This window comes from Myodes glareolus, chromosome 13, assembly GCF_982192425.1.
Source record: "Myodes glareolus chromosome 13, mMyoGla1.1, whole genome shotgun sequence".
In the NCBI taxonomy this organism is placed as follows: Eukaryota; Metazoa; Chordata; class Mammalia; order Rodentia; family Cricetidae; genus Myodes; species Myodes glareolus.
This window is the reverse complement of record NC_142038.1, coordinates 74,638,968-74,662,734: the sequence shown is the minus strand read 5'-3', so window position 1 is coordinate 74,662,734 and position 23,767 is coordinate 74,638,968. Positions and strand designations below refer to the sequence as shown.

Genomic DNA, 23,767 nt, shown 5'->3' with positions numbered 1-23,767 from the left:
TCTGTGGTTAGCTCTGATTGTCAGCCTTACACAGCTATAGAGGTTCAACAGGAGACAGCTAAATAGGGTTGGACTATGTGCATGCCTACCACAGACTGCTCTTTAATTGGATAAACTGAGGAGGGAAGACCCACCCACTGTGGCCAGCTCCATTCTCTGAGTTTGGGGCCTGGACTATGTAAGAGCAGAGAAAGGGAACGAGCAAGACATTGTTCTGGGTTCTTGATGTGGGTTAGGCCCTGCCGCCCGGATGTGGGTGTGACGTCACTAAATGGTTTAGGTCCTGCCGCCCTGACGTGGCCCTGCCACCCTGACTTCTCAGTTGTGATGGCATCTAGAGCTAAAATGAACACTTTCTTCCCTACACAGCCATTGTCGGGTTAATTTTTTTTTTTTTATCACAACAGCAACATCAGAATACAGCACCAGCCCTGATGGTTTCTTTTTAACTTCTAGTCTCCACACAAGGACCTTCAGCAGATGTCAAGAGGAATTACAATGACAAACCTTTTTGCTATGACTGTAAACCCTCTGACTTCAAATTTCGTCAGACTCAAAGGATTTAAGATAATAAAAATATGGCTTGGTGGTGTAATGGTGACATGCAATCCTGCTGATAAAATAAATAAAAATAAAATAACTCTTGACAGTCACCAAGCATACATTAGCAATTCTCAAAATATAAACATCTAACTTACAGGGAAGGCAACAGGCTTCTAGGACACTGGCATTTTTAGAACACAGACTCCCCCAAATGACTGTCTCCTTCTCCATACCAGGAAGCTGCACCATTGTAAGCGTCTGACCCCTTGCCTACACCTCCTGAAAGTTGGTATTAGAACCATAAACTATCATTATTGATTTACGTGGTATTGGGGAATCCTGTGTGTTAGGCATGCTCTCTGCCAACAGAGATACATCGCCACCACCAATGTTTGTACATTTTATATGAGTAAATGGTTAGAGAAAGTCATAGATGATATACTGTTTGGAGCACAATTCCCTGGGTCTAAAGACATTGGCTAGGATAACTGTGATTGAGGGCTGTCCTAACTGTGTGTGACTACAAAGACAGAGACAGAGGCCTGAGAGATGCTGGCCTTGCCGTATGAAGAGGTGGTCTCTGAACAGGGCCAGGGTAGTTAAAGGATAGGTTGAATAGGTACCTTGTTTCTCAAGGCCGGATCTGCCCCTGCTTCCAGGAGCAGCGCAACTGTTTTAATATTCCCGCTGAGCACCGCTGCATGGAGAGCCGAAGTTCCATTCTGAGAGAAGACGAGAATGTGTCAGGAGTTGCGGGCTTTAACCATGCCACGGGAATAACATAGCCTTGCTCCTCTGTACACTTCCCTGTCCTCAGTACCCACTACAGCACTCTCAGTACCTACTACAGCGTCCTCAGTACCTACTACAGCGTCCTCAGTACCTACTACAGCGTCCTCAGTACCTACCACAGCGTCTTCAGTACCTACTACAGCGTCCTCAGTAGCTACTACAGCGTCCTCAGTACCTACTACAGCGTCCTCAGTACCTACTACAGCATCCTCAGTACCTACCACAGCGTCTTCAGTACCTACTACAGCGTCCTCAGTACCTACTACAGCGTCCTCAGTACCTACTACAGCGTCCTCAGTACCTACTACAGCGTCCTCAGTACCTACTACAGCGTCCTCAGTAGCTACTACAGTGTCCTCAGATACATAGATTTATCGCATATGACTAGAAGTACAAGTATATGGGGATGGGAAGGGAAGGTTGTAACCAAATTTAGAGAAGAGTGGAGTCAATCATACGACACTGGCTCCAGTGGGCAATGATAGCTATAAAGAACACTACAATGCAAGCTGGGTTTCCTACTTGTTCAAATGTTTAAGTTGTATCCAACATGCACAGAATAGTTAATAAAAAGGTAATAAAAATTAAAAAAAGGTGTGTGAAGCACATGTAGACACTGCCTAGTCAGCTCATAAGTTTCTCATGTCAGTTTGACCTTCACAGATAGTCTTGGTTTTGAATGATTACAAGAAGTTCAGCTTTCTGATTTCCAAATTCGTGGAAGACTGGTAGTGGTTCATTAGGAGAAGGGACAGGTGGTGTGGGACAATTCTGTATTCTGTCAATTATGCTTTAAATAAATGCTGATTGGCCAGTAGCCAGGCAGGAAGTATAGGTGGGACAACCAGACAGGAAGTAGAGGCTGGTCAATGAGAACAGGAGAATTCTGGGAAGGAAGAAGCTCATTCCTCCCCAGTCCTGTTCAGACACCAAAGAAGGAACATGTGACCTGCCCCGCCGAAAAAGGTACTGAGCCATGTGGCTAACATATACTAGAATAATGGGCTAATATAAGTTATAAGTGTTAATAAGAAGCCTGAGCTAATGTGCCAATCAGTTTATAACTTATGTAGACCTCTGCGTGATTTTCTTTGGGACTTAACAAATGTGGGAACCGGGCAGGACAGAACCACAGACAACAGAAAGGGACTGACAATTCTTCATTAGAGGCCAGCAAGAATGGGGTCTAACGTGTGAGGGGCAGACAAAGTTTCCAGGTGGACGGGGTACAGTTATGGGGTCATTCCAAGGAGAAGAGTTTGGATGTCTTGATGGGTTCCGAGGATACAACCTCCAAACTGCTAAGCCACAGAGTCAACTTAGAACAGGAATGTAAGCGCTCCTGCAGCCAGCACATGCTACCTGGGGTAAGCCTCATCCACTGCTCTTCTCTTACATGTCCTGACAGCCTAGACCATTCTGCAGTGGCGCCCAACGTGGGGCCCGAACCCACGACCCTGAGATTAAGAGTCTCATGCTCTACCGACTGAGCTAGCCGGGCGGGAGCTGGGCAGGATGAAAAGCAGGCCTGCCTGCAGCCCTTCACTACAGATGGCGCCCAACGTGGATAACTGAATTCACAGAAAGCTTGAGAAAGCTTGGGAACGAATAGAGTAAAGCATGTTTTGTTGGTGACAGCAATTTCTTGGTTCTACTCTGCTTGCTAGAGGCAAGCAAGCGCTCTAATCTAAGAGAGGCTTCCTGACTCAGCTTTAACTGCAAAACTTTGTAGCTCCTTTAAGAGGTCCTGCCACAAAACACTTACGGTGTTGATCAAAAGCTGAACGCATTCTTTTCGGTTTTCAGCCGTAGCAGGAAAAAAGCTGTGCTGTTTTAAAATGCCGGCTTTCTGGACTGTCCTGCCAAGGCAATCTCTGACTCTTTCAGGCAGGCAGTCCAACTGAGTGTGGTCTGTGAGCAGAATGCTGCAGCTTGCTTGCTAGCAAGGACCTTGAAACGCCATAGAGTTGTGGCAGTGAACACAGCTCTGGCTGGTATCTCAGTCACGGGGCTGGAAAGCTAAGGAATGGGCTAATTCCAGCCGTAAAAGCCACAGTTTTAGTCCTCTCCTTAAAGACTCATGTAGTCAAAAAAGAGAGAGAGATACAGTAAAGAGAGGTTCAAAGATGAAGAAAACCTCTAAAGAGTTTACAGTGTGTTAAAAATATATGCAGGCTAAAGGTTAAAGTCATTAAAAATAAAAAAGAAAGAAAGGGAGAAATAGGGTGTGGTGGTACACACCTTTAATCCCAATGCCTGGGAGGCAGAGGCATATTGACCACTGTGACTTCAAGAGACAGAGGTAGAGATTGACCTCTGTGACCTCAAGGTGTGGTAGTATACGCCTTTAATCCCAATGCCTGGGAGGCAGAGACAGGCAGATCTCTGTGAGTTCAAGGACAGCCTGGTCTACAGAGTTATTCCAGGACAAAGATATACAGAGAACCTGTCTCTAAAAGTAAAAGTAAAAATAAAAGAAATAGAGGTTAAAATAAAGCTGCATAAAGATGGAAAATACACAGAGAATCTTGATACTGTATGCTATTTTGCTCTCTTTGAATTGTTTGAATGCTGAGGAAGGAGCAACAGCTGCTAAAAGATATTTGTTTATAAATGCTGCTGAACTAACCCAAGATAGGTATTTTGAAAATACCTTGGCTTCAAAATTGAAGTCAAAAGGTATGTTACTTTGGAGAAGAGATTCTGCTTTTGTTTCCACAGAAAATGAGAGGCCGTGGATTTATTCAGAGTTAGGAAAAATCATCTTTGACCAAGGGAGGCCACCTGGAAAATCTCCGACAGGAATAGATGGCCCAGATGTCTGAGTTCTACATCCAGAACAGATTCAAAACTGCTGCCTGAGATGATCAGGTCTCACAGGATACTCCAGTCAGGACTTGATTATAACTCTAAATTTTCTTTAGGTCCCCATAAGATCATCAGCGCCCCCAACCAGCAGGAAGTAGCCTGAAATACTACGCCCACATTCCCAACAAATGGACTATGGGTATTTTCTTTTGTTTAAAAAAAAAAGAGGGAAATGGTGTGGGAGAATTGTCTGTATTCTGTCAATCATGTATTTTAATAAAACGCTGATTGGCCAGGCAGGAAGTATAGGTGGGTCAACCAGACAGGAAGTAGAGGCGGGGCAATGAGAATAGGATAAGGCTAGGGAGGAGAAAACTCCCTTAGTCACTCCTGCGCAGACCACCGAAGAGGCAACATGTAAGCTGTCACACTGAGAAAGGTACTGAGCCCATGTGGCTAACGTAGATAAGAATAATGGGGTAACATAAGTTATAAGAGCTAATAAGTAGCCTGACCTAATGAGCCAATCAGTTTATAACCTTATGGAGTCTTGTGCGTGATTTTCTTTGGGGCCTGCCTGCTGTGGGGTACTGGGCAGGACAGATACCCCAACAAGCCAGCCCCACATGTTACACTGCAGCGTGCCCAAATGTGCAGTTTCAACAGCACGCACCCATAGATTAACATCATGGATGGCAGCCACTTTCATTGCTATTACTTTCTCTGGCTGCTCTGAGATGCAGGCCTGGAAAACCGCAACAGGAACTGCAGGCCCACGAAGCCCACGTGCATCTGGTGCTTTACAGGGCGGTTAGCTGACTCTATGCTACATACTTCTCAGCACAGAAGTACTGCCATCCAAAATGATTCAAACTCTCCAGAAAGACTCCCTGTCTGAGGCTCCCAGATGTTTGCTAACCAAGCAGAGCGGGTCTTTATTGGGGGATGAAGAGAAGGGCATGTTCTCCTTCGATTTTACAAATCTTCAAGTGATAGCAATAGTTCACTTTCCTGTTTCTAGTGTCAATTATATTTCCCCCCCCGCTGAAGCACTATGTCTTAGGAGAGTGTTCTTGTTACCGTCTTTCCATTTCCACCAGGACCCAGGGATCCTGAGCTAATGACAACTCAGTTCTATCTCAGTTGCCAATATTTATTGGCTAACCGATCTCTTTTTGATAGAATGGCATACTTTCTTTTTAGGTCTTACCTTCAAAATGCCGAGAGTAGGTGAGAATTTGAGCAACTCCTCTATGACGTCATTATACCCTTTGTTGGCCGCTTTCAGCAATGCTGTAGTGCCGTCCTGCAGGGAGTGGGGAGCATGGGAGCTAATTATCAACACACATTTGTGTTGGCCGAGAAGTAAGTGCCAGCTGACAAATCAGCAATGTCTAATCTAGGGCAGGCTGGGGGCACACTGGGCAGTAACACAGTGGGTGACCGTGGTGCCGTAGGAGCAGACGCTGCTGCAGTCCCTGAGAACACCAGGGACAGGGGTATCTCAGGACCATAGCCTGTGGTTACCATGGACCCAAGAGACCTTCTCTGTTGTTCATGACAGCGGAGACTGCTTGACTGCCTTTAAGGGTCTATGTTACTGAACTGCACTTACCGCCTTAAAAATACACGCAGTCCTGATGTCACCTGCCCTGTGCAGTTGTTTGCTTATGTATGGTGGTGGTAATTAAGAGGAATAGGTCAAAATTTGATTAATCTTTTAAAAATCGCATAGACAAATTTAAAAATCCATCTTTAGTGATCATTTTTGGCTCAAAGAGAGACCTTTCCAAGTAATTAGTTTCCTGCTTGTATAAATGGCTGTGTCTGGAGGGCTATCTCTGAGCTGTCTTCTGCCTGCCCATGGAGCTCATCTGGAATGGGCAGGAGAAGGAAGGTGTGATTAGGGGACTTTTTTCTTCTAATTTCAGAGACGACAGGAAGACAGCAGAAGAGGGGAAGATCAGGAACAATGCCTTCAGAGTTCCCTTTTCTGAGTTTAGACTGCCAGGCCACCAGGAACAGCGCAAGAGAAGGGACAAGGGACATCTGACACAATCTGCCTCGTGCTCACAATGCTCACAGCCTAGCCGGCAGAATCTCTCCAAGTCGCTCTCCTTCTATGGCCCTGCAGCCTGTCACAGGCAGGCAGCATTCAGCACCAACCTCAGAAACCGACTGTGGAGAGCAGGTGCTTGAGGGATGTAGCACAGGGGTTTGCAGTGGGGAGCAGGCATGAGGTGCAGCATTCAAGAGTGGGCTCTGCCTGAACCCACGCCATAGATCCTGCATGTTCCCAACATGCCAGAGGTCAAGTGAACCATACCCCTCCCCAGCTCCTCTAGAAGCCTTCTCAGACGGAGAGGCAGGAAGGCAACAACACCTGGGAAGTTTCCACTTAGTTGGACTTTGACTGTTTTCCTGCTAAACAGCAGGTAGGGCTTGGAAGCCCAGTTGAATGGTAAACTACACGCTCAGAGGCCACATCTGAGCCCAGTTGGGGCTGGGACATGCTGTCTACTCACGTTGCGTGCAGCATCACGGTCAGCTCCCCTCAGCAGCATCACGCGCACCACCTCGCTGTGGCCCATCTGGGATGCGATCCACAGTGGTGCGGTTCCATCCTGTGGGGGAAAGGAGGTACAGAGTGTGACTGGGGTTCTACTCATCCATCCCAGAACCTCAGGAACACCAGATCTCCGAGTCCAAAAACCTTGGAGAAGATACCCTCTCCAGCCAATCTGCACACCCAAGGGGAATGTGGAGAAGAGGAGGCCCAATGAGCGCAGAATCACAGAACAGTGTTCGGCAGGCATGACCTTAGCAACTGTTCATGTCCACACATCTGTCTTATATAAATAGCCTTTCTTTTTCTCTTTAGAGACAGGGTCCTGTGTATTTTAGGTTGGGTGAGAACTCACTGTATAACCGAGGGGGACCAGGATCCTGACAGCTGGGATCACACATGAGCCACCATACCATTTTATTAGTACTATGCTGAACCCATGACTTCGTGCAAGCTAAATAAACACTCTGCCAACTGAGACACATCTCCATAGATCTGGTTCTTTGATGCTAGGGTGTAAAACAGGCTGGGAAGGTTCTGTGGGACGCTTATTCACAGGACAGCTGAGATGCACCCCACACTGCAGAACTGAGCTCCCCTAGCAACGAGGCAGCTTGTCTTTTGTCTCACTCCCAGCCCCAGATGACCTACGTCTCTGCTTCCTGTGTTCGGATGAGGCAGTGCATCCTGCCAGCACATGACCATCATGGAAGAGTTGGCAGTTTCTTTTGAAGTAGGGTCATTTCTCTTACTTCTGTATTTGGTACCCCAAGTTGCCCATGGCTATGTCATGCTTTAAATAAGCATAGACTTATGTAGAAGGTGATGCTTTTCCTAGGAATGGACACAAACTAGTGTAACAGGATATTTAGGGTAACATTTTCTGTATATTATTTGCTAACTCCCTTTTCCCCAAGACTGAGAAGAAGGTAAAATAATAGAAAGAAAGGAAGGAGAAGCATTTGACCCCAAGGCTGTCAGTTGGCGGACAGGAAGTCTGTAGCACAGGAAGAAGCAGAAGAGGGAAGGGACTCATGTTTCCTCTCTGCCTGGCTTGACTCTGGCTGTGTGGAGGGCACAGGGGTAGGTAGCTAGGTGGCACAAACACCTAGGGAAAACTGGGAAACTCAGATGGAAAGGGAGTTTTCTCCTTTTCATAGAACAGAACTCAAGAAAATGGGAAATGCCTTAAAGAAATTCCGCTCTAGGCTAATACCTGAAAGTGAAAGAATGATAGGAGCTGTCTGGGCCACGGGGTGCCTGAGAGATTCCCCCAACGGCTGTATATATACACATACATACACACGCATAGTCACCCAGCATCTGGCTATTCAGGAATTTACCGTGCTGTGGGAAATTGGAAGTGCTGAGGGAAGAGTGGCTTGAAGTAAGTTTGAGGTTGAGAAGACAAAGACACAGAAATGACTTCATTGAGCAGAGTCAATGGCAGAGCCAACACCTAGGATGAAACCATAGTGAAGCTCTAGGAACCAGTGCAGACGCTTGAGGACCAAAGAGTCCAGCAGATTCAGGAAGGAGTCTCTCCAACCCCTCCCCCGATACCTGAGTAGTAGCCCGATCTCTGAGAAGAAGAGCAAGAGGAGGGCGCAGGACCAAGAACTGGAAAAATGTAACTGCTGAGGTCATCATGGTAGTATGTCCCAAGAGCATGGAAAACCTACCTCTCCATCAGAAGGAGGGCTACTGAGCAAGATGATGCAAGGGTAGGCTATGCAGCTACACCTGCTGCTGTGTGGAGATACTACATAGCAGCATACAGCTACTGCAGGCAGGCACACATCCTGGCAAAGGGTGAGCGGAAAATGACAAATTGGAAGGCGGTGGCGGCAGGGTTGGGGGGACAGCATCGGTGCCTGTGCCTTGGGAGAGCGAGAAGAGAGGAAGGAGCTGGAGAACAGAGGAGGTCTGAAGACAGCCAGCCTGCTCCACACGTCCTTTATACCTCTCTCTGTCTCTTGGAACTATTCTTATTAACAAATTATAATTTGCACTAAAGGCACAAATTAAGAGTACAAACTAAAGAATTGCTTATTGCTTATAATAAAGCAACTCCAATGATTTTCATTTGATTCTCCCAATTGAGGATTTAACTAAGTATTCACCCAACCAATAATTAACTATGAAACCCCTTCTGTGTCTCAGGCGGAATACTGAAATAAGTCTCTCTTTTCAAAGGAAAGTCTAGAGAAGGCAATAATGTCGAAATGTCTATACAATTGCAAATGATAACAACTGAGCCAAATGTGCCCAGTGGACTAGGAGAGGCCCCCTACTGTTGTGGGCTTGGGGTCAGGCTTCAGAGATAGGGTCATAGTTGAGTTGGGTCTTGAAGAAAGACCAGGGGCCAGGGTTTTGTCAGGTAGTAGGGCAAGCATACATTTACAGTGTCTTGGACAGGCATGGTGTGGCAGGCAGAGCAAACAATCAATCCTATTACTTTGGCACATGGGTACAGGTGGGGTCCTGGGGACAGCAGAAGAGCTCTGGGCATGTCCTAGCAATGAGCAATCAATATGCTTGTGGTTTGCCTGTTGTGTCTATTTTGTTCTTTGTGGATGTCTCCACCAGAGGGCAGTCAGGGAAGGGAGATGGGCTGCCTGCTTCGTGTATGGGCTTGTCAGGGCTCGGCTGTTTTAGCAAAATTACCCGTGGAAAGGTGCTGAGACATCCTCAGTGAGGATAATTATCACTACTCTCAACTCATAACAGTCACAGCAACACTCAGATCTATGACATTAACTGGAAAACAAACAGAAAACAAAAAACAAAACAAAACAAAAAACTCAGCCTGCACTTCCTGCCAGTGAGGCCTTGGGCAATGCTCTCAGGCTCAGCATCTTCTGCAAACATGTCAACCTTGCAGACCTGCTGCTGAGCCAGCATGCAGAAAGGCGGAGAGCGTGAAGATGGACAGGTGCTCAGAAAATGCTTCCTGGGGCCAGGTGCCGTTCACATGACCAGCAGAAAGTGGGCCAGGTGCCTTTTACCAAGAACAACGAACGGAAAACCTTGACTTGACTCCTGGTTCTGCAAGCTCATCCACTTGATTTCTTCCCCAAGTCCCCAGGTGGCCCTGTACAACAGCTGGATGGGGAGCAGCTGGGTCCCACTGACTGGTACAGGGCACATGGGTCACCAGCGTATCTCATTGCTGATGATCACATCTCCAGACTGATGCTGGAACCCAGCCTAGCTGTCTACTGAAGTGAGAGATCCCTCTTTACACCACCATTTCTGTACAGTAGTCCGTGCTTTTCTCTTTCTTATTTTTATTTTATTTTTTTAGAGACTGGGTCTCTCTATTATGTAGCCCAGGCTGCCCTTTAACTAAGATTCACTTGCTTCCTCTGCCTCTTGAGTCGGGGATTAAAGGCATGCACCACCACACCATCATAAAAAAGATGGAATACAAATCTATTGTTTCTCTTTTCTGGGATTTCGAAGTGAATTGGAATGGGCAAAAAAAGATATTTAAAACTTTTGAATACTTTTAGCTACTTCTGAACAAAAAAATAGTTTTAAAATATATTAAGCAGATAAAATTATTACTGTGTTGTGAAAGTTATGCACTCCGCAGCGCTCTCTCTCTCTCTCTCTCTCTCTCCTCTTTCTCTCCCGTGTGTGTGTGTGTGTGTGTGTGTGTGTATGTGTGTGTGTGTGCTCATAGCATGAGGTGGGAGTGCACGTGCATGTGTGTGCATGTGCATAGAGGCCAGAGGTTGGCGTTAGGTATTTTCCTTCATCACTCTCCACCTTGTTTTTTGAGCCGCATCTGTCACTGAACTCATCACTTTGCATAGGCTGGCCGGCCAACGGGCTCCAGGAACCGGCCTCTGTCCTCTCTGCATGGGATCATAGAAGAGCACAGCTGCCCGACTAGTAGATGAAGGTCACATGAGAACCGGAAGCCAAGGAAAGAACAGGAAACATGAGGGCTGAAGAAGACTAACAACCCAATAAATAGCAGTGTGTTGCCTGTATCTGAAAGTGTTCAACATTGGATGATAATTGCAGAAAGAACTTAAGGACCAAATGAATGGTTGATACGGTGACTTTGGCATTCCCTATCAAATCTGTTGCTATTCCAGGCTATAGCAAATACATTATACAGATAGAGGATATATAATACCTCTCATGTTAGAAACTTATCTTCTATAATTTTATCTAGGCGTCTGAAATCTATTTAGAAAAAAACAACCAGCCATTTAATTCCATAGGAACACGTGTATGAAATGCTATATGCGCTCTGCTTCCATGGCCTTCTAGTCCTCGGGCATGGACTGCTTTCATCTGGAGGTTTCAGGTCGGATATTCTCTGGGATCAAGTCTACTGTTAGTTGGGGATTCTCATGATGCAGGGAACTTTACCAGCAGTGATAAGGGTCAGTAACAAGACAACTTTGCTACCAGAGTTAGTCCAACCCAGAACTGCTGCAGTAAGAATTTTAGTGGGAATGTTTTATACCATTTCCATAGCAATTCCAGAGCAGAGTTATCGTTACTGTCTTGGGTTTATGGATGAAACAACAAAGGTCCAGGGAAGGTAAACCACTTGCTCCAGGTCATGGAGAACTGAACCGTCTTTCATTTCCTAAGCATGAATATCCTTATGAGCGCCAGCTTCTCTCTACCCGAAGGCCTAAGCGGGCACCCCAGCTGTTATCTATTTTCCTAGAGCTTGTGTGTTGCCCACGAGCATGGGTTCTACATCTAGAGTCCTCTAGTTTCCAATCATGGGTCCTTCTCTGCCACCAGACCTCCCTGGTGTTCGGTCCAAGTCACGATGTCTTTTGGTGGTCAATAGGTCCAAATGCCTATACCACGTGCAGAGGGACTAAGACAGCCAGTGCCCTCTACAAATGTTGCTATGGTAGTCTACTTCAGTGTCCACGTGCTTGGAAACCTACAGCAAATCTGGAAGCTCTTGTTTTTCCCACTTCCCATGTGTCTCCAAACTTGTGACCCAAGAGAATATTCACTTTCTGGGTTCTTGCAATTCTCTGTCCAGCTGAAGGTTTCTGTTAGGGTAGTGGTTCTCAGCCTTCCTAATGCTGAGATGTTTTAATACTGTTCCTCATGTTGTGGTGACCCCCCAACCCATGAAATTATTTCCATTGCTACTTCATAACTGTAATTTCCCTACTGTTATAAATTGCAATGAAGACATCTGTGTTTTCTGATGGTCTTAGGTGATCATTCAACTTCAAAGGGGTCACGACCCACAGGTTGAGAACCACTGTTTTAGGGACTGAGCTCATTAGATTGTCTTTCTGTCAACTCCACAGAAGCACTGACAAGCAAAGGAGGACTAGCTGGAGATGATGAAGACAGGCCAGCCAGACGCTGGGCAAGCAAGGCTAGGCTTGGCCACTCTAGAAAATGTTGCTCGAACAATGTGGATGAGTTGAGCTGGGGAAAAGTGTATGTCAAGGCATGTGATTGAGAGAAGAGTGGATGGATTCAGTGACATCTTTGTTAGTGACCAAAATGCTTTGGCTCCTGCCAGGTTCTCCTTTTGAAGGACACATGGAAGAAACAAAAGCGAATTTTTCGAGTGACAATGGGACTCACAGGGATCTGTGACTCCGCAGCATGGAAGGAGCCCAAGCTGCACACCGCCCAGCATCTGTGTGGCTTGTCCTGTGATCATGCTTCCTCAACACAAGCCACAGGGATAGCGTTACCAGTTCAGATTCCCTGAAGCTCATCAAATGTAAGCTGCGTGATTTCAGGGCTACTTCATTAGCATCTTGTCATGGATGCTAACAGCAGAACTCTGTAGAATGGGGGTGTGTGCGTGTGTGCATGTATATGTGTGCACACGCACACATGTGCATGTGTGTGAGAAGCATGATAACCTGAGTTTGACCTTCAATACCACATAATCTGGGCGTGGTGGTATGTGCTTCTAAGCCCAGGGCTGGGGAGAGAAAAGGAGAGGAATCCCCGAGACTCGTTGAACAGATAGTCTAATCGAAAGTTCTCAGGTTCCTGGGGGAGACTCTGTCCCAAAACCAAAGATGAACAGCTCCTCAGGAGGGACAACTGAGACTGACTTCTGGCTTTTGCACACACGTGATGTACTTGCACACATTCACATGTGTGCACATGTGCGTGCACACACACACACACACACACAGCAAGCTTTTCTAAAAATATTAAGAATTGAAAAATCAGGTACACATCCTTGTCTTCAGTTATAAATTCAAGAGTTCTCTGATGAAGATCTAATGAGTCAGTGGGATTTCAGGATCAAACAACAGTTCCACACGCCCTGCCTGCAATGTTCTACCCTGTGCAAGTCATTTTAGCGAGAACTCTAAACCACGCTTTTCTCAAACCTCTACATAACTGCACCCAAGCAGCCATGCACTTTTGTCATGCTGAGGATGTTTGTTTTCTTAGACAGAATGGTGTCAGCAGGGTTCTACTGTCAGAGAAGGCAAAACATGGAGTCATTGGCCTGCATAGCTGAGTCTCCAGCTAGAGAACTGCAGGCTCCTGCAGGCAATGGAACTGATTGCGGTTTGAGAGCAGCATGGAGTGAGTGTGTGCAACATAAAGGGAATGTTCCCTCCTCCCCCACCCCAAGTAGCTCTTATTTTTATAAAACACTTTGCCTGAATAACAATCTTTCCAGACCTGGACTCTTCCAATTCCAAAGCACTTCCTTAGAAACGGTCTTTGGGAGGGTGTGTCCCCTGCTTTTTAACCACAGGGCAGGTCATTGTCCTCACAGTAGGCTGTTCACTGAACAGGTGAGCCTCACTCCAGAGGAATGCAAACAAGGGGAATGTGTTGTGGTTACTGCTGCCATGCAGGCTTGCTTTTTAACCTCCTGGCTTCAGTGACCAGGTGACTCAGCTCAGGTTCAAGTGCATATGCACCCATGCAGCCTTTGAAATCTCGACTCATATCAGCTTGAGTATTGTTTTATAAGCAAGCATGACTGTAGGAATAAGAATAATGAAATGAATTTTACACACAGGCTTCTTAAAGTGACAGAAATTACTTTGCAAAGATATAATGAAAGACATTTGGCAAGCTCAATAATCCCCAGCATTCAAGTTCGTGGGGCACCTGTGGTGACAACGACCTCCAAATCAAATCCACGCCATTCAGAGCCTTCCAGCTCCTTCCATCAATTGCATCAAAATAAGACCAGTTAATAAGATATTAAACTCCAACTTCCAAATGTCAGCTTTGGCAAGACCTGATGTACATTTTTTTTTCTTTTTCTTTGTGTGTATGTGTTCATGTATATGTAGGTGTGTGTGTGTGTGTGTGTGTGTGTGTTACATGCACATATGTGTATGTTTATGTGGAGGCCAGAAGTTGCCCCTGGGTGTAGTTCTTTGGGAGTGATTGATCTTGTTTTTTGAGACACTGGCCTGTGGCTCACCTATTAGGCTGGCTAGTCAGTGAGTTCCAGGGGTCTGCCTGTCTCTGCTTCTCTGGTGCTAGGACTAACAAAGGCTTGCCACCATGTTTAGCATTTTTACATGGGTCCTGGGCTCAGATATAGATTGTCATGCTTACTTTACTGACAGTCATCTCTTCATCCTGATGCGCAGCTTTTCTAAACTGCTTCCATCCCAAGAGAATTTCTAGGACTATCTACAACTAAGAAAGTCTTTACAAGCTTAAAACGTGCAATTCATCTTTCTAGCTATACGTGGCGGTGGTAACTGCCCTGGAGACACTGACTGAGTGCTGATAAAACAATCATCAAAGCTCTCTGGAAGCCTGAAGGGCTTGATGGGCGCATCCTGCTCGTCAGAATCACAGAGCTGGGCCCACGAGGTGGCGTGGGGGGTGAGAGCGCTGTGACACAGCCGGCCGGCCTGAGTCCACCCACAGCCTGCCGGCCTGAGTCCACCCACAGTCCGGGGTGGGAAGAAAGGGCAGACTCATAAAAGTTGTCCTTTGATTTCCACATATATTCTGTAACACACACACACACACACACACACACACACACACACGTACACACACAAATAATACATTTAATTTGATTTAAAATCCACAGAGTTAAGCAGGCATAGTGGTGCATGCCTGCAATCCCAGCACTAAGTAGGGTGAATCATGAGTATGAGACAAGCCTGGGCAACACAGTGAGACCCTATCTTAAAAACAAAACCAATCTCCAGTAACCAAAACAAAGTCATTGGCAGAACTGGTTTAGAAGCCTAGATTGCTGTTGGCAAAGCTACTATACCTAGGCTCTTCTTCTCCATTAAGCACTTAGGTTAATGAAAACCCAAGAAGTCTATGGCCAGGAACACAGACTCATCTAGAGGGTTCCCATTGCTATATGTTATGTAAAGTCCCAGATATTCCCATGCCAGATCAATTACAGAAACCTGCCTTGGGCATATTATTGATTAGGAAATCAGTTTGACTTTTCTAAACAAACAAAGAAAACCAAACCTTCATAGCAATGTGACCTTAGCCTCAGAGCACAGATGGTCCCTATGACATGGGGATCTATGCGACCTCACATTTATCATTTATAAATTGGCCCCAGTGTGATCTTGTATTCAAGAACTTTAAGTATCAGCCAGTTGATTTGCCAGACGTTAGCAGATGACAGACGGTAGGTACTGTTAAATGAAGTCTCAATGGTAGTAGGCTTGTGAGCAATGAAGGAAGGCACAGGACCTACTCAGGATTTCAATGTCAAGGGCAGGAGATACGGCAGCAGCAGCGTACCAGGAGGGAGACCAGGAAGGGACTTGCCTCTGTCTACCTATGCCCCAGGTCAGCCAACACTCCTAAGTTCAGCACAGTCACGGCTTATTTGAACAGGAGGTGACAGAGTGTGTACTTGACCTCAGACATTAAACACTCAAGTTTTCAAAATACTGAGACATGACGTCAACTTTAGTTCAGAGGCATCTGGCTGCGCTCAAAGCACAGAGCACGAGCCATCTTAATCAAAGATTAACTTCTTATCACAGAGGCAGAAGGAGCTGAAGGATGCCTATGGTGCCTGCTCTATGCCAAACGTATGCTGCTTCAGCCCTTGGCGCTCCCTCCACATGCTCCGTAGACTTTGGCAATGACATTACCTGCCTTGGCTGGTTGACTTTTGCCCCTGAAGACAGCAGCAGGCGAATGACATCCAAATAACCTCCTTGGGCAGCAAGGAAGAGGGCAGTGGCTCCATCCTGAGAGAGAGCAAGTGTTCAGATTCAGGCTTCGTATTTATTTAAAAAGAAAATTAAGGTATGTATACTTAATAAAGCTTCCCATTTGCATTCTCTTTCCTGTTTCTATTCTATTGCCAATTAATAGCTATGAGCTATTATGTAAACAAATGGCGCAGACGTGTGTCTGCGTGCTCGTGAGCACACACACGTGTGCGCATGCACACACACACACACACAAACACACACACACACGCACATGCACACGGAGGCCAGAGGACAACCTCTAGCATCATTCCTCAGGAAGGCACTGTCTGCTTTTTTGAGATCTCTCACTCAAAGCCTGGCTCACACTGCCTGGCCAGTGACCCTGAGGGATCTTCCTCTCTCTGCCTCCCACGTGCTGGGATTGCATGCAAAAGTCACCCCACTCAGGTTTTTAAAACGAATTTTTAGATTTATTTTATTATGTGTATTAATGTTTTCTCTCTCTCTCTCTCTCTCTCTCTCTCTCTCTCTCTCTCTCTGTGTGTGTGTGTGTGTGTGTGTGTGTGTGTGCGCATGCCATGCATCCAGGTACCCAGAGGACAAATGTGGGCTTTGGATCCCCTAGAACTGGAGTTACAAATGGTTGTGTGTCACTGTGTGGGTTCTTGGAACTAAGCTTGAGTCCTTTGCAAGAGCAACACATGCTTTTAACTGCTGAACTATCTCTCCAGTAGACCCAGCTCTCTCTCTCTTTCTCTTTCTCTCTCTCTCTCTCTCTCTCTCTCTCTCTCTCTCTCTCTCTCTCATTCTTTCCAACATGAGTTCTGGGGATCAAATCCTTCATGCCAGGAAACAAACACTGCACTACCTGAGTCATTTCCCCAGAATGCACTTTCTGTGACTTTATGAATTGGGAGTTAGTGTCTTTCCCTTGGCATCTCCCTCTTCCTCCTTTATCCATATCCCACAACATGCAGTTTCTCCGAGTATTAAAAGGCATGGTGGGGGGCTGGAGAGATGGCTCAGCGGTTAAGAGCACTGTCTGCTCTTCCAGAGGCCCTGAGTTCAATTCCCAGCAACCACATGGTGGCTCACAATCATCTGCAATGAGATCTGGTGCCCTCTTCTGGCCTGCAGGCATACATGCAGACAGAATACTGAGAATACTGTATACATAATAAATAAATAAAAAAAAGAGAAAAAGAAAAAAAGAAAAAAAAAGGCATGGTGGCTCAGTAGCAGAGTGCTAGCCTAGTGCGTACACACACACACACACACACACACACACACACACACACACACATGCAAATGATTTCAGGAAACCTGCCTGAGATTCTCCACCTCACTGCTCCCTGTCAGGCCAGCAGAGCCAGCAATGCCCATGAACACAAAGGGCAATTTGCACCACGCCCAAAGCAAGAGCTCCAAGCTCTGTGAACTTTTTTGTTTGGGGAGCACTTCTTTGTTTTCTTTCTCAGACACATGTCTTCCTGATTTCAGCAAATTTATAGGTTGTATTTGTCCATACTCACTGCAGAGTATGTGTGCACAGGGCCAACGTTCCGACTCCACAGTAGAAAACCTGGACACGCCCATGTGGAGTTAACACCCAGCTAATCACCACACCTTGTGCTGGGAGTGCAAGGCAAGCAGAGACCCCAAAGGCCTTTCTTGGCACAAGCCCAACAGGCGTGCCAGCTGGGCAGGGCTGGATTTCCACTGGGTGTCTACGGAGCTACCAGATTACCCCTGAGGCAATCATTAAAAACAAACCAGTCTGTACAGATTTTTAGGAAGGTGTTTGGTAATGGCTACAGATTTTAGCGGCTCCTTAGTTCTTGGCACAGAAAGTTCCCCGTGCCTTAGCGGTGGCTAACTCTGGTCTCTGAGCTGGACTGTCCACACACTGAGTCCCTTACAGGGCATCACAACTTTCATCTCCCACTTGTTTCCAGAGATCTTTGGCATGTACCCCACCCCCATCATTTTTATTTTATGTTTTGGTACAGGGTCTCACTCTGCAGTTTTGCCTGGATTAGAACTCACTATGTGGACCAAGCTGTCCTTGAACTTTCTAGTACTGGGATCAAAGGTGTACACCACCACATCCAGGCCAATTATTTTTAATAGAGATATTTGTACCATTTTACAAAAAGTAAAAATGAATTTACAGCACATGAAATTTCCCAATTCTTCTTACAGCAGAGAGAAATTGTCTATGAATTCAGGTGAAGTCTATCCTTCCAAGAGCATTTTGGAAGAATGTTGTCTAATGAGTACAAAATTTGTATCCACCCTCAATTTGGACTGCTAACTCTGGGTCATGGTGTGCAAATAAAACTTCTATTTGTGAGGTTTCTAGAAGCCGGTTCTATCCAGCCCCACATGACAGTAGCCCAGATTCTCAGCTATTCTTTATTTACATCGATCCATAGAAAGGTATCCAAAGCTTTAGACATACAGTTATTTTCCCTTCTTGTGTATGTATGTGGTATAAGTATGTGTTTATGTGTGTGCACATGTGTGGATACATGTGTGCATGCACACTCAAGTGTATAGGTTAAAGGTCAATAGTAGGCATCTTCAACTGCTCTTCACCCTATTTTTGGAGCTAGGGTCTCACTGAAGCCACAACTCATTACCAATTTGACTGGACCTAGAACCTCCCCCTCCTCTTCTCAGTGCTGGGATTGCAAGTGCACGCCAAGAGCCTAGCTTTGTATGTGGGGGCTCCAGACCCAAGCTCAGGCTGTCCGGCCTGCACAGCAAAGCACGGAGCCATCTCTCCATCTCTGCCTGTGGTGCTCAGACTTGAGCACGCGTCAGAACCTTGTCAGGCTGCAGCTGTGCCCACAGAGCCTGGCTCTGCTGGTCTGAGGGGAGGTCTGGGAACTGGTGGTTTGGACCGCACAACAGGTGTGTCTAATGGGCAGCCAGATGGAGAAGCACTTGTTAGAGAGTTAGCAAGGATCTCAGGCCCCAAACCTTATAAACTCTGAAGTGCCAGAGGGTAAGGCTAGTTGCTGTGGACTTCAAAGAGGCCTGTGATTTGTCAGTTAACGAGGGAAGCTCTGGAAAGGCTATGCAAATGGAAACCTGCACACCCACACATTACCTGGCTATGAAAACCTGGCGCCTTCAGAATAAGGGCTCACAGTGTACTTGAGGAATGGCCTAAAACACAGTTCCTGTATAATTGGAAGCAGGACTCTCCCCTTCCCCCACCCCCAGACTCTGTCAAGTCATCTCATCTTTCCATATCTTATTTTTCCTACAAAACCAGGATAATAACATTTGTCAGAGAGCCTATGGAATTATAGTGACAATTAAAAAGGCCCTTGGGCTGTGTACTAATTGCCAATTAGCTGGGAAGAGACTCCCAGTGGCAGCAGATGCCCTTCACGGTCCTACCTTGTGCACGCATCTCCAAGGCTCACCTCTCGTTTCTCTTTTGGACAGCTTGGTTTCTCTTCTCGAAGCCTTTCTGCACTAGTGTCTACAACAGGCGGGTACAGTCCATCTGCTGGACCATATGGCTGGTCACGGCTCAAGTAAGTACGTGTCTGAAGGGGGCAGCTGACTGTACAGGCAAAAGTGTGCCAGATGTCCAAGAGATTTAGGAGGGACATGGTTTCCATGACAGGCAAAGCTGATCTCGTCAGCCCTAGATGTCTCAGATGGAAATCCCACTGTGCAGGGCTGGAGAGATGGCTCAGTGGTTAAGAGCACTGGCTGCGCCTTCTGAGGACCTGAGTTCAACTCCCAGCATCCATATCTGGTGGCTCAAAACTGCCTGTAGACCCAGCTCCAGCAGACCTGACACCTCTGACCTCTGTGGGCACTGGCATTCATCACACACCACACACACACACACACACACACACACACACACCTGCACACATAATTAAAATGACAAAAGCAAATCTTCAAAAAGAGAGAAAACCCCACTGTGCTCTGATACTTGAAATTGGGATTTCTGACATTGGGATTAGATTGATGTTAGATGTGGTCAGTGGGGTAACACTCACATAAAGTTGGTCATGGATGTTGGCTCCATGTTTCAGCAAGGTCTCCACCACTGGCATGTGCCCGTACTGACTGGCAGCCAACAGGGCAGTGCCCCCATCCTATGGAAGGAAAAGACACTACATTGCATTGCATATGGTGCAACTTGCATTTTACCAAGCATACTCTTCACATAGAGTTGGAAGAGAATATTCCCAGAGAAAATGAACACATCTTCCTTCTGTTATCTCTTTTACCTTGTCTTTATTTTTTAAAGACTTATTTTATTTTTATTTGTATGTATGTGTATACCAGTGTGTCTGAGTGTATGGCATGTGTATGTGGGGTGCCTGGAGTGTCCACAGTGGTCAGAAGAGATGTTGGGTCCCTGGAACTGGAGTTAAAGAAGACGGTGAGCTACCCAGCATGGGTGCTGGACACCGAACTCTGGTCCTCTGGAAGAGCACCAAGTGCTCTTAACCATGGAGTCGTCTCTCCAGCCGCGCACCTTTTCATTTGTTTCCTTCCTTCCTTCCTTCCTTCCTGTCTTTTGTTTGTTTGTTTTTCGCAACAGGCTTTCTCTGTGCGATAGCCCTGTCTGTCCTGGAACTCGCATGGTAGATCAGACTAGACTTGAACTCACAGAGATCCGCCTGCCTCTGCCTCCAAGTGTTGGGATTAAAGATGTGTGCCACCACCGCCTGGCTCACATTTTCTTTATAACCATGAAAGATTTCATCTTGAGGATGTGCACTGTGCACTTGTGTAACCTGCAGTTGTCTCACCAGTTATTATCAATATGAAATATCCTGTACCAAATGAGGAAACATCGATTTGCCTCTTGATATGGTAACTGCAGCACATGTCCAGGCGCTGCCAAGCCACCTCAGAGTCACCAGAGAAGCCTTCCACAGCTTTTCCCCAGAGGCCCAAAGGGCCCAAAGGGCAAGTGTTGGCTTCTCCTTGTGGTGCTTTTTGGCTTTAAGCCACTGAGTTTAAGATGTTTAACTGCCTACAGTCATAGATTTCACGGGGCAAGATGGGCCTCCGTTAAAAGAGCAGATGATGACACCATGGTTCACGTGCTTCTCCCTGTCATACTTAGTGTTTCCCCTGAGCATGTGCCAGTTTGTCTGGGTCTCTCTAAAGCACAGGTGCTGAGACTAAGCAGAGCGCTGTAGTTACATCTGATCAGAGTGGGGCATCCCTTTGTTCCGTCAACTCCGCTTTTATCTCTGCAGCTGGAATTAGACCAAGCACTTATGCCGACCACATCACACCACTGACTCAGTGAGTCTGTGGTCAGGGAGCCACTAATGATGGCTTTCCTCGGGTGCCTCTGGTAAGGCAGCAGCTTTCCCACCTCGGAGTGATATTTGGCTCTGTGAGCTGTGATGTGGAGACTTAGGCTAATTATGAGCAACTCAATACATGTGACTTAACTAAAATACTAATTATAAAAATGTTAGTGTAGTTCCTAAATTTGGGCATAGGTATTTTGTTTTTAATTTTATCTAAAGCAAATTCTACCCTCAGATGGTCTGATTCATAAGGTCTTGGGTCATGTGGGGAATGGCTGTGGTAGTCAGGCACAGGTGGCCTTACCTGTAAAATGTCTGCTATAGAGGTCTTGTGTTTATAGTTCAAGGGCCATCCTGGGGCATGGCAGTAGCTAGAGAGGCCTGGAGGGAGGAACTGTCTGCTAAGCATGAGGGCTGAACCAGCCTTGAAGGGTGAGAGATGGAGGGGAGGGGGGCAGAAGGCTGGGGCTGGTGGCCAGAGGGGGATCATACATCGCTTGATAGCAGCAATGACTATTGTGCCTTTGATGCTCAACTTTCTGCTTCTCTCTACCTGATGAGGTAAGACAACAGTAAAATACAGTGGCTCTGGCAGAGCACCAGACTCTGTTATTAAGAACATTTTCAGGCTACAAGTTGCATGCAGTTAATACCAAAGAGGGTGATTATTAAAATCAAGTCAGTCTTGATGCCAGGTTCACATCAAATCTCAGAACCTCCTGACATTCACTTCTGCCTCCAGAAAGCTCTTCAGACAGCTGCGGTTGACCTCATGGAACTGCTCATCCTGGATTCTGCACTCCGTGGATTTGTGGGAGCAAATTGGCTCCTGCATAGAGACTTTAGCCAATATTAACTTGTTAAGTAAGAAGATGACTGGAGTAGACATGTGCTCATGTATGATCATTCTGACTTAGTTCTGGGGTTGAGATTTAGGGTCAGTGAACTTGTAATGTGTATGTGTGAGCTGGCATATGAACTTATGTGCATGCATGTGCACAGGCGTGCCCATGTGGGTGCATGTGGAGGCCAGAGGTTGACATCATGATTTATTCCTCAACTGTGGTTCCAGTTTATGTTTTTGAGACAGTGTCTGTTACTGAACCTGGAGCCTATCATCTCATCTAAACTGCTTGCCTTTGGGGTCCTCATGTCTCTCTTGCCCCTCACCCTCAGGACTGAAAGTATAGATGCATACCACAGTGCCTGGCTCACTAGGACCAAGTCATACTTCCAAGAACTCCTATTGGAATTAATATAAAAATAGAATAAACACAGAAATAGGGCTTTTAGAGAGACACATGGCTATAATTTAGTGTCCCTGAACAGAAAATAAACGATGCAAGAAAGAGCTAAAGTAATTCCCCATGAAATTTTCCAAGTGTAAAACTTAGAAGGAATCCCAAAGACTGGCGAACACTGAACCACTTGTAACCCCACGGAACTCACTTGTAACCCCACGGAACTCACTGCCTTCGGCTTCAGAATCTTCCAGCAAGAGAAGCACACACATATTTGTGCCACAGACTAGGAGAAAATGAATGCATGGCTGTAGAAGGTCTTAAAAGGATGTAAAAAATCAAGATCTCAATTTTCTTACTTTGGTCCTACATTCAGTGGATGCTCCAAATCCAAAGAGAAATCTCACGACGTCATTGTGGCCTTGCTGGGCAGCAAAGAACAGGGCAGTTGTACCTGACTGGGAGAGAGGGCATGACTTTAGAGAGACATTAACAAAATTATCTTTGCACAGACACTTCCCAGCTCCAAGAGGGCCACATTAAATTTGTTGTGATTTTCTTCCTTTTTAAAAATTTTATCTTTTTAAATGTGTTTTGTCTGCACATGTGTCAGTGCACCCTGTGTGTGTGTGTGTGTGTGTGTGTGTGTGTGTGTGTGTGTGTAGTGCCCACGGAGGCCAGCATAGCGCATAAGATCCTTTGAAACTGGAGTTACAGATAGTTGTTAGCTACCATGTGGGTGCTGGGACTTGAACCTGGGTCCTCGGAAGGGCAGGCAGTGCCCTAGTTATCACTGAGCTACATCTCTAGCCCCTGTTGCTAGTTCTTGATGAGAGAAATAAAATGAGAGGAAGATTTCATTCTTGTAGGGGAGGATGGTCCTCCCCCAGAAGATCAGACTGTGCCCTGATTCCAGGACATACCATTGCTCTATATCATGATGGATTAAATTGAGGATCTGGACAGGAGGCGCTCTGCTGTGGAGGAATCCTTTTGTACACTGTGAAGATCTGTCACTGTCGTTGGTTTAATAAAGAAGCTGACTGGCCAATAGCTAAACAGGATAATGCTGGGAAGGAGAAGGGTGGAGTCAGGAGTCACCAGATGCAAAGGGAGCAGGATGAACGTGCTGTGCTAATAAAGGCACTGCCATGTGGCAGAGCATAATAAGGAACATGGGTTAACTTAAAACGTAAGAGCTATTTAGCAAAAGCCTGAGCTATTGGCTGAGCATTTGTAATTAATATAAGTCTCAGTGTGTTTATCTGAGAGTGGCTGCGGGGCAGAAACTTCTACCTACAACACTCATTCTGCATCACCAGGACAGCGGTGAGTGTCCTTTTAAGTGCAAAA

General features: G+C 46.2%; 1 protein-coding gene and 1 long non-coding RNA gene across 8 annotated transcripts in view; one reads left to right on the top strand and one right to left on the bottom strand.

The window, feature by feature from the left end:
• Nucleotides 1-23,767, bottom strand: part of Ankrd29 (ankyrin repeat domain 29) — a 50,280-nt gene that overhangs the window by 6,467 nt on the left and 20,046 nt on the right. For all 7 annotated transcript variants that reach the window (XM_087896246.1, XM_087896248.1, XM_087896247.1 and 4 more), the window contains 6 exons: nt 22,774-22,872; nt 19,896-19,994; nt 15,802-15,900; nt 6,669-6,767; nt 5,354-5,449; nt 1,167-1,265 (listed from right to left, as the gene is read on the bottom strand). In XM_087896246.1, the coding sequence (XP_087752372.1) occupies nt 1,167-1,265; nt 5,354-5,449; nt 6,669-6,767; nt 15,802-15,900; nt 19,896-19,994; nt 22,774-22,872 (591 nt within the window). The remainder of the gene's footprint in view (nt 1-1,166; nt 1,266-5,353; nt 5,450-6,668; nt 6,768-15,801; nt 15,901-19,895; nt 19,995-22,773; nt 22,873-23,767) is intronic.
• On the top strand, nt 15,826-22,779 carry LOC146891839 (uncharacterized). Its single transcript, XR_015005444.1, has 3 exons — nt 15,826-15,958; nt 19,327-19,418; nt 21,916-22,779. It is a non-coding gene; the product is annotated as an uncharacterized LOC146891839 (long non-coding RNA).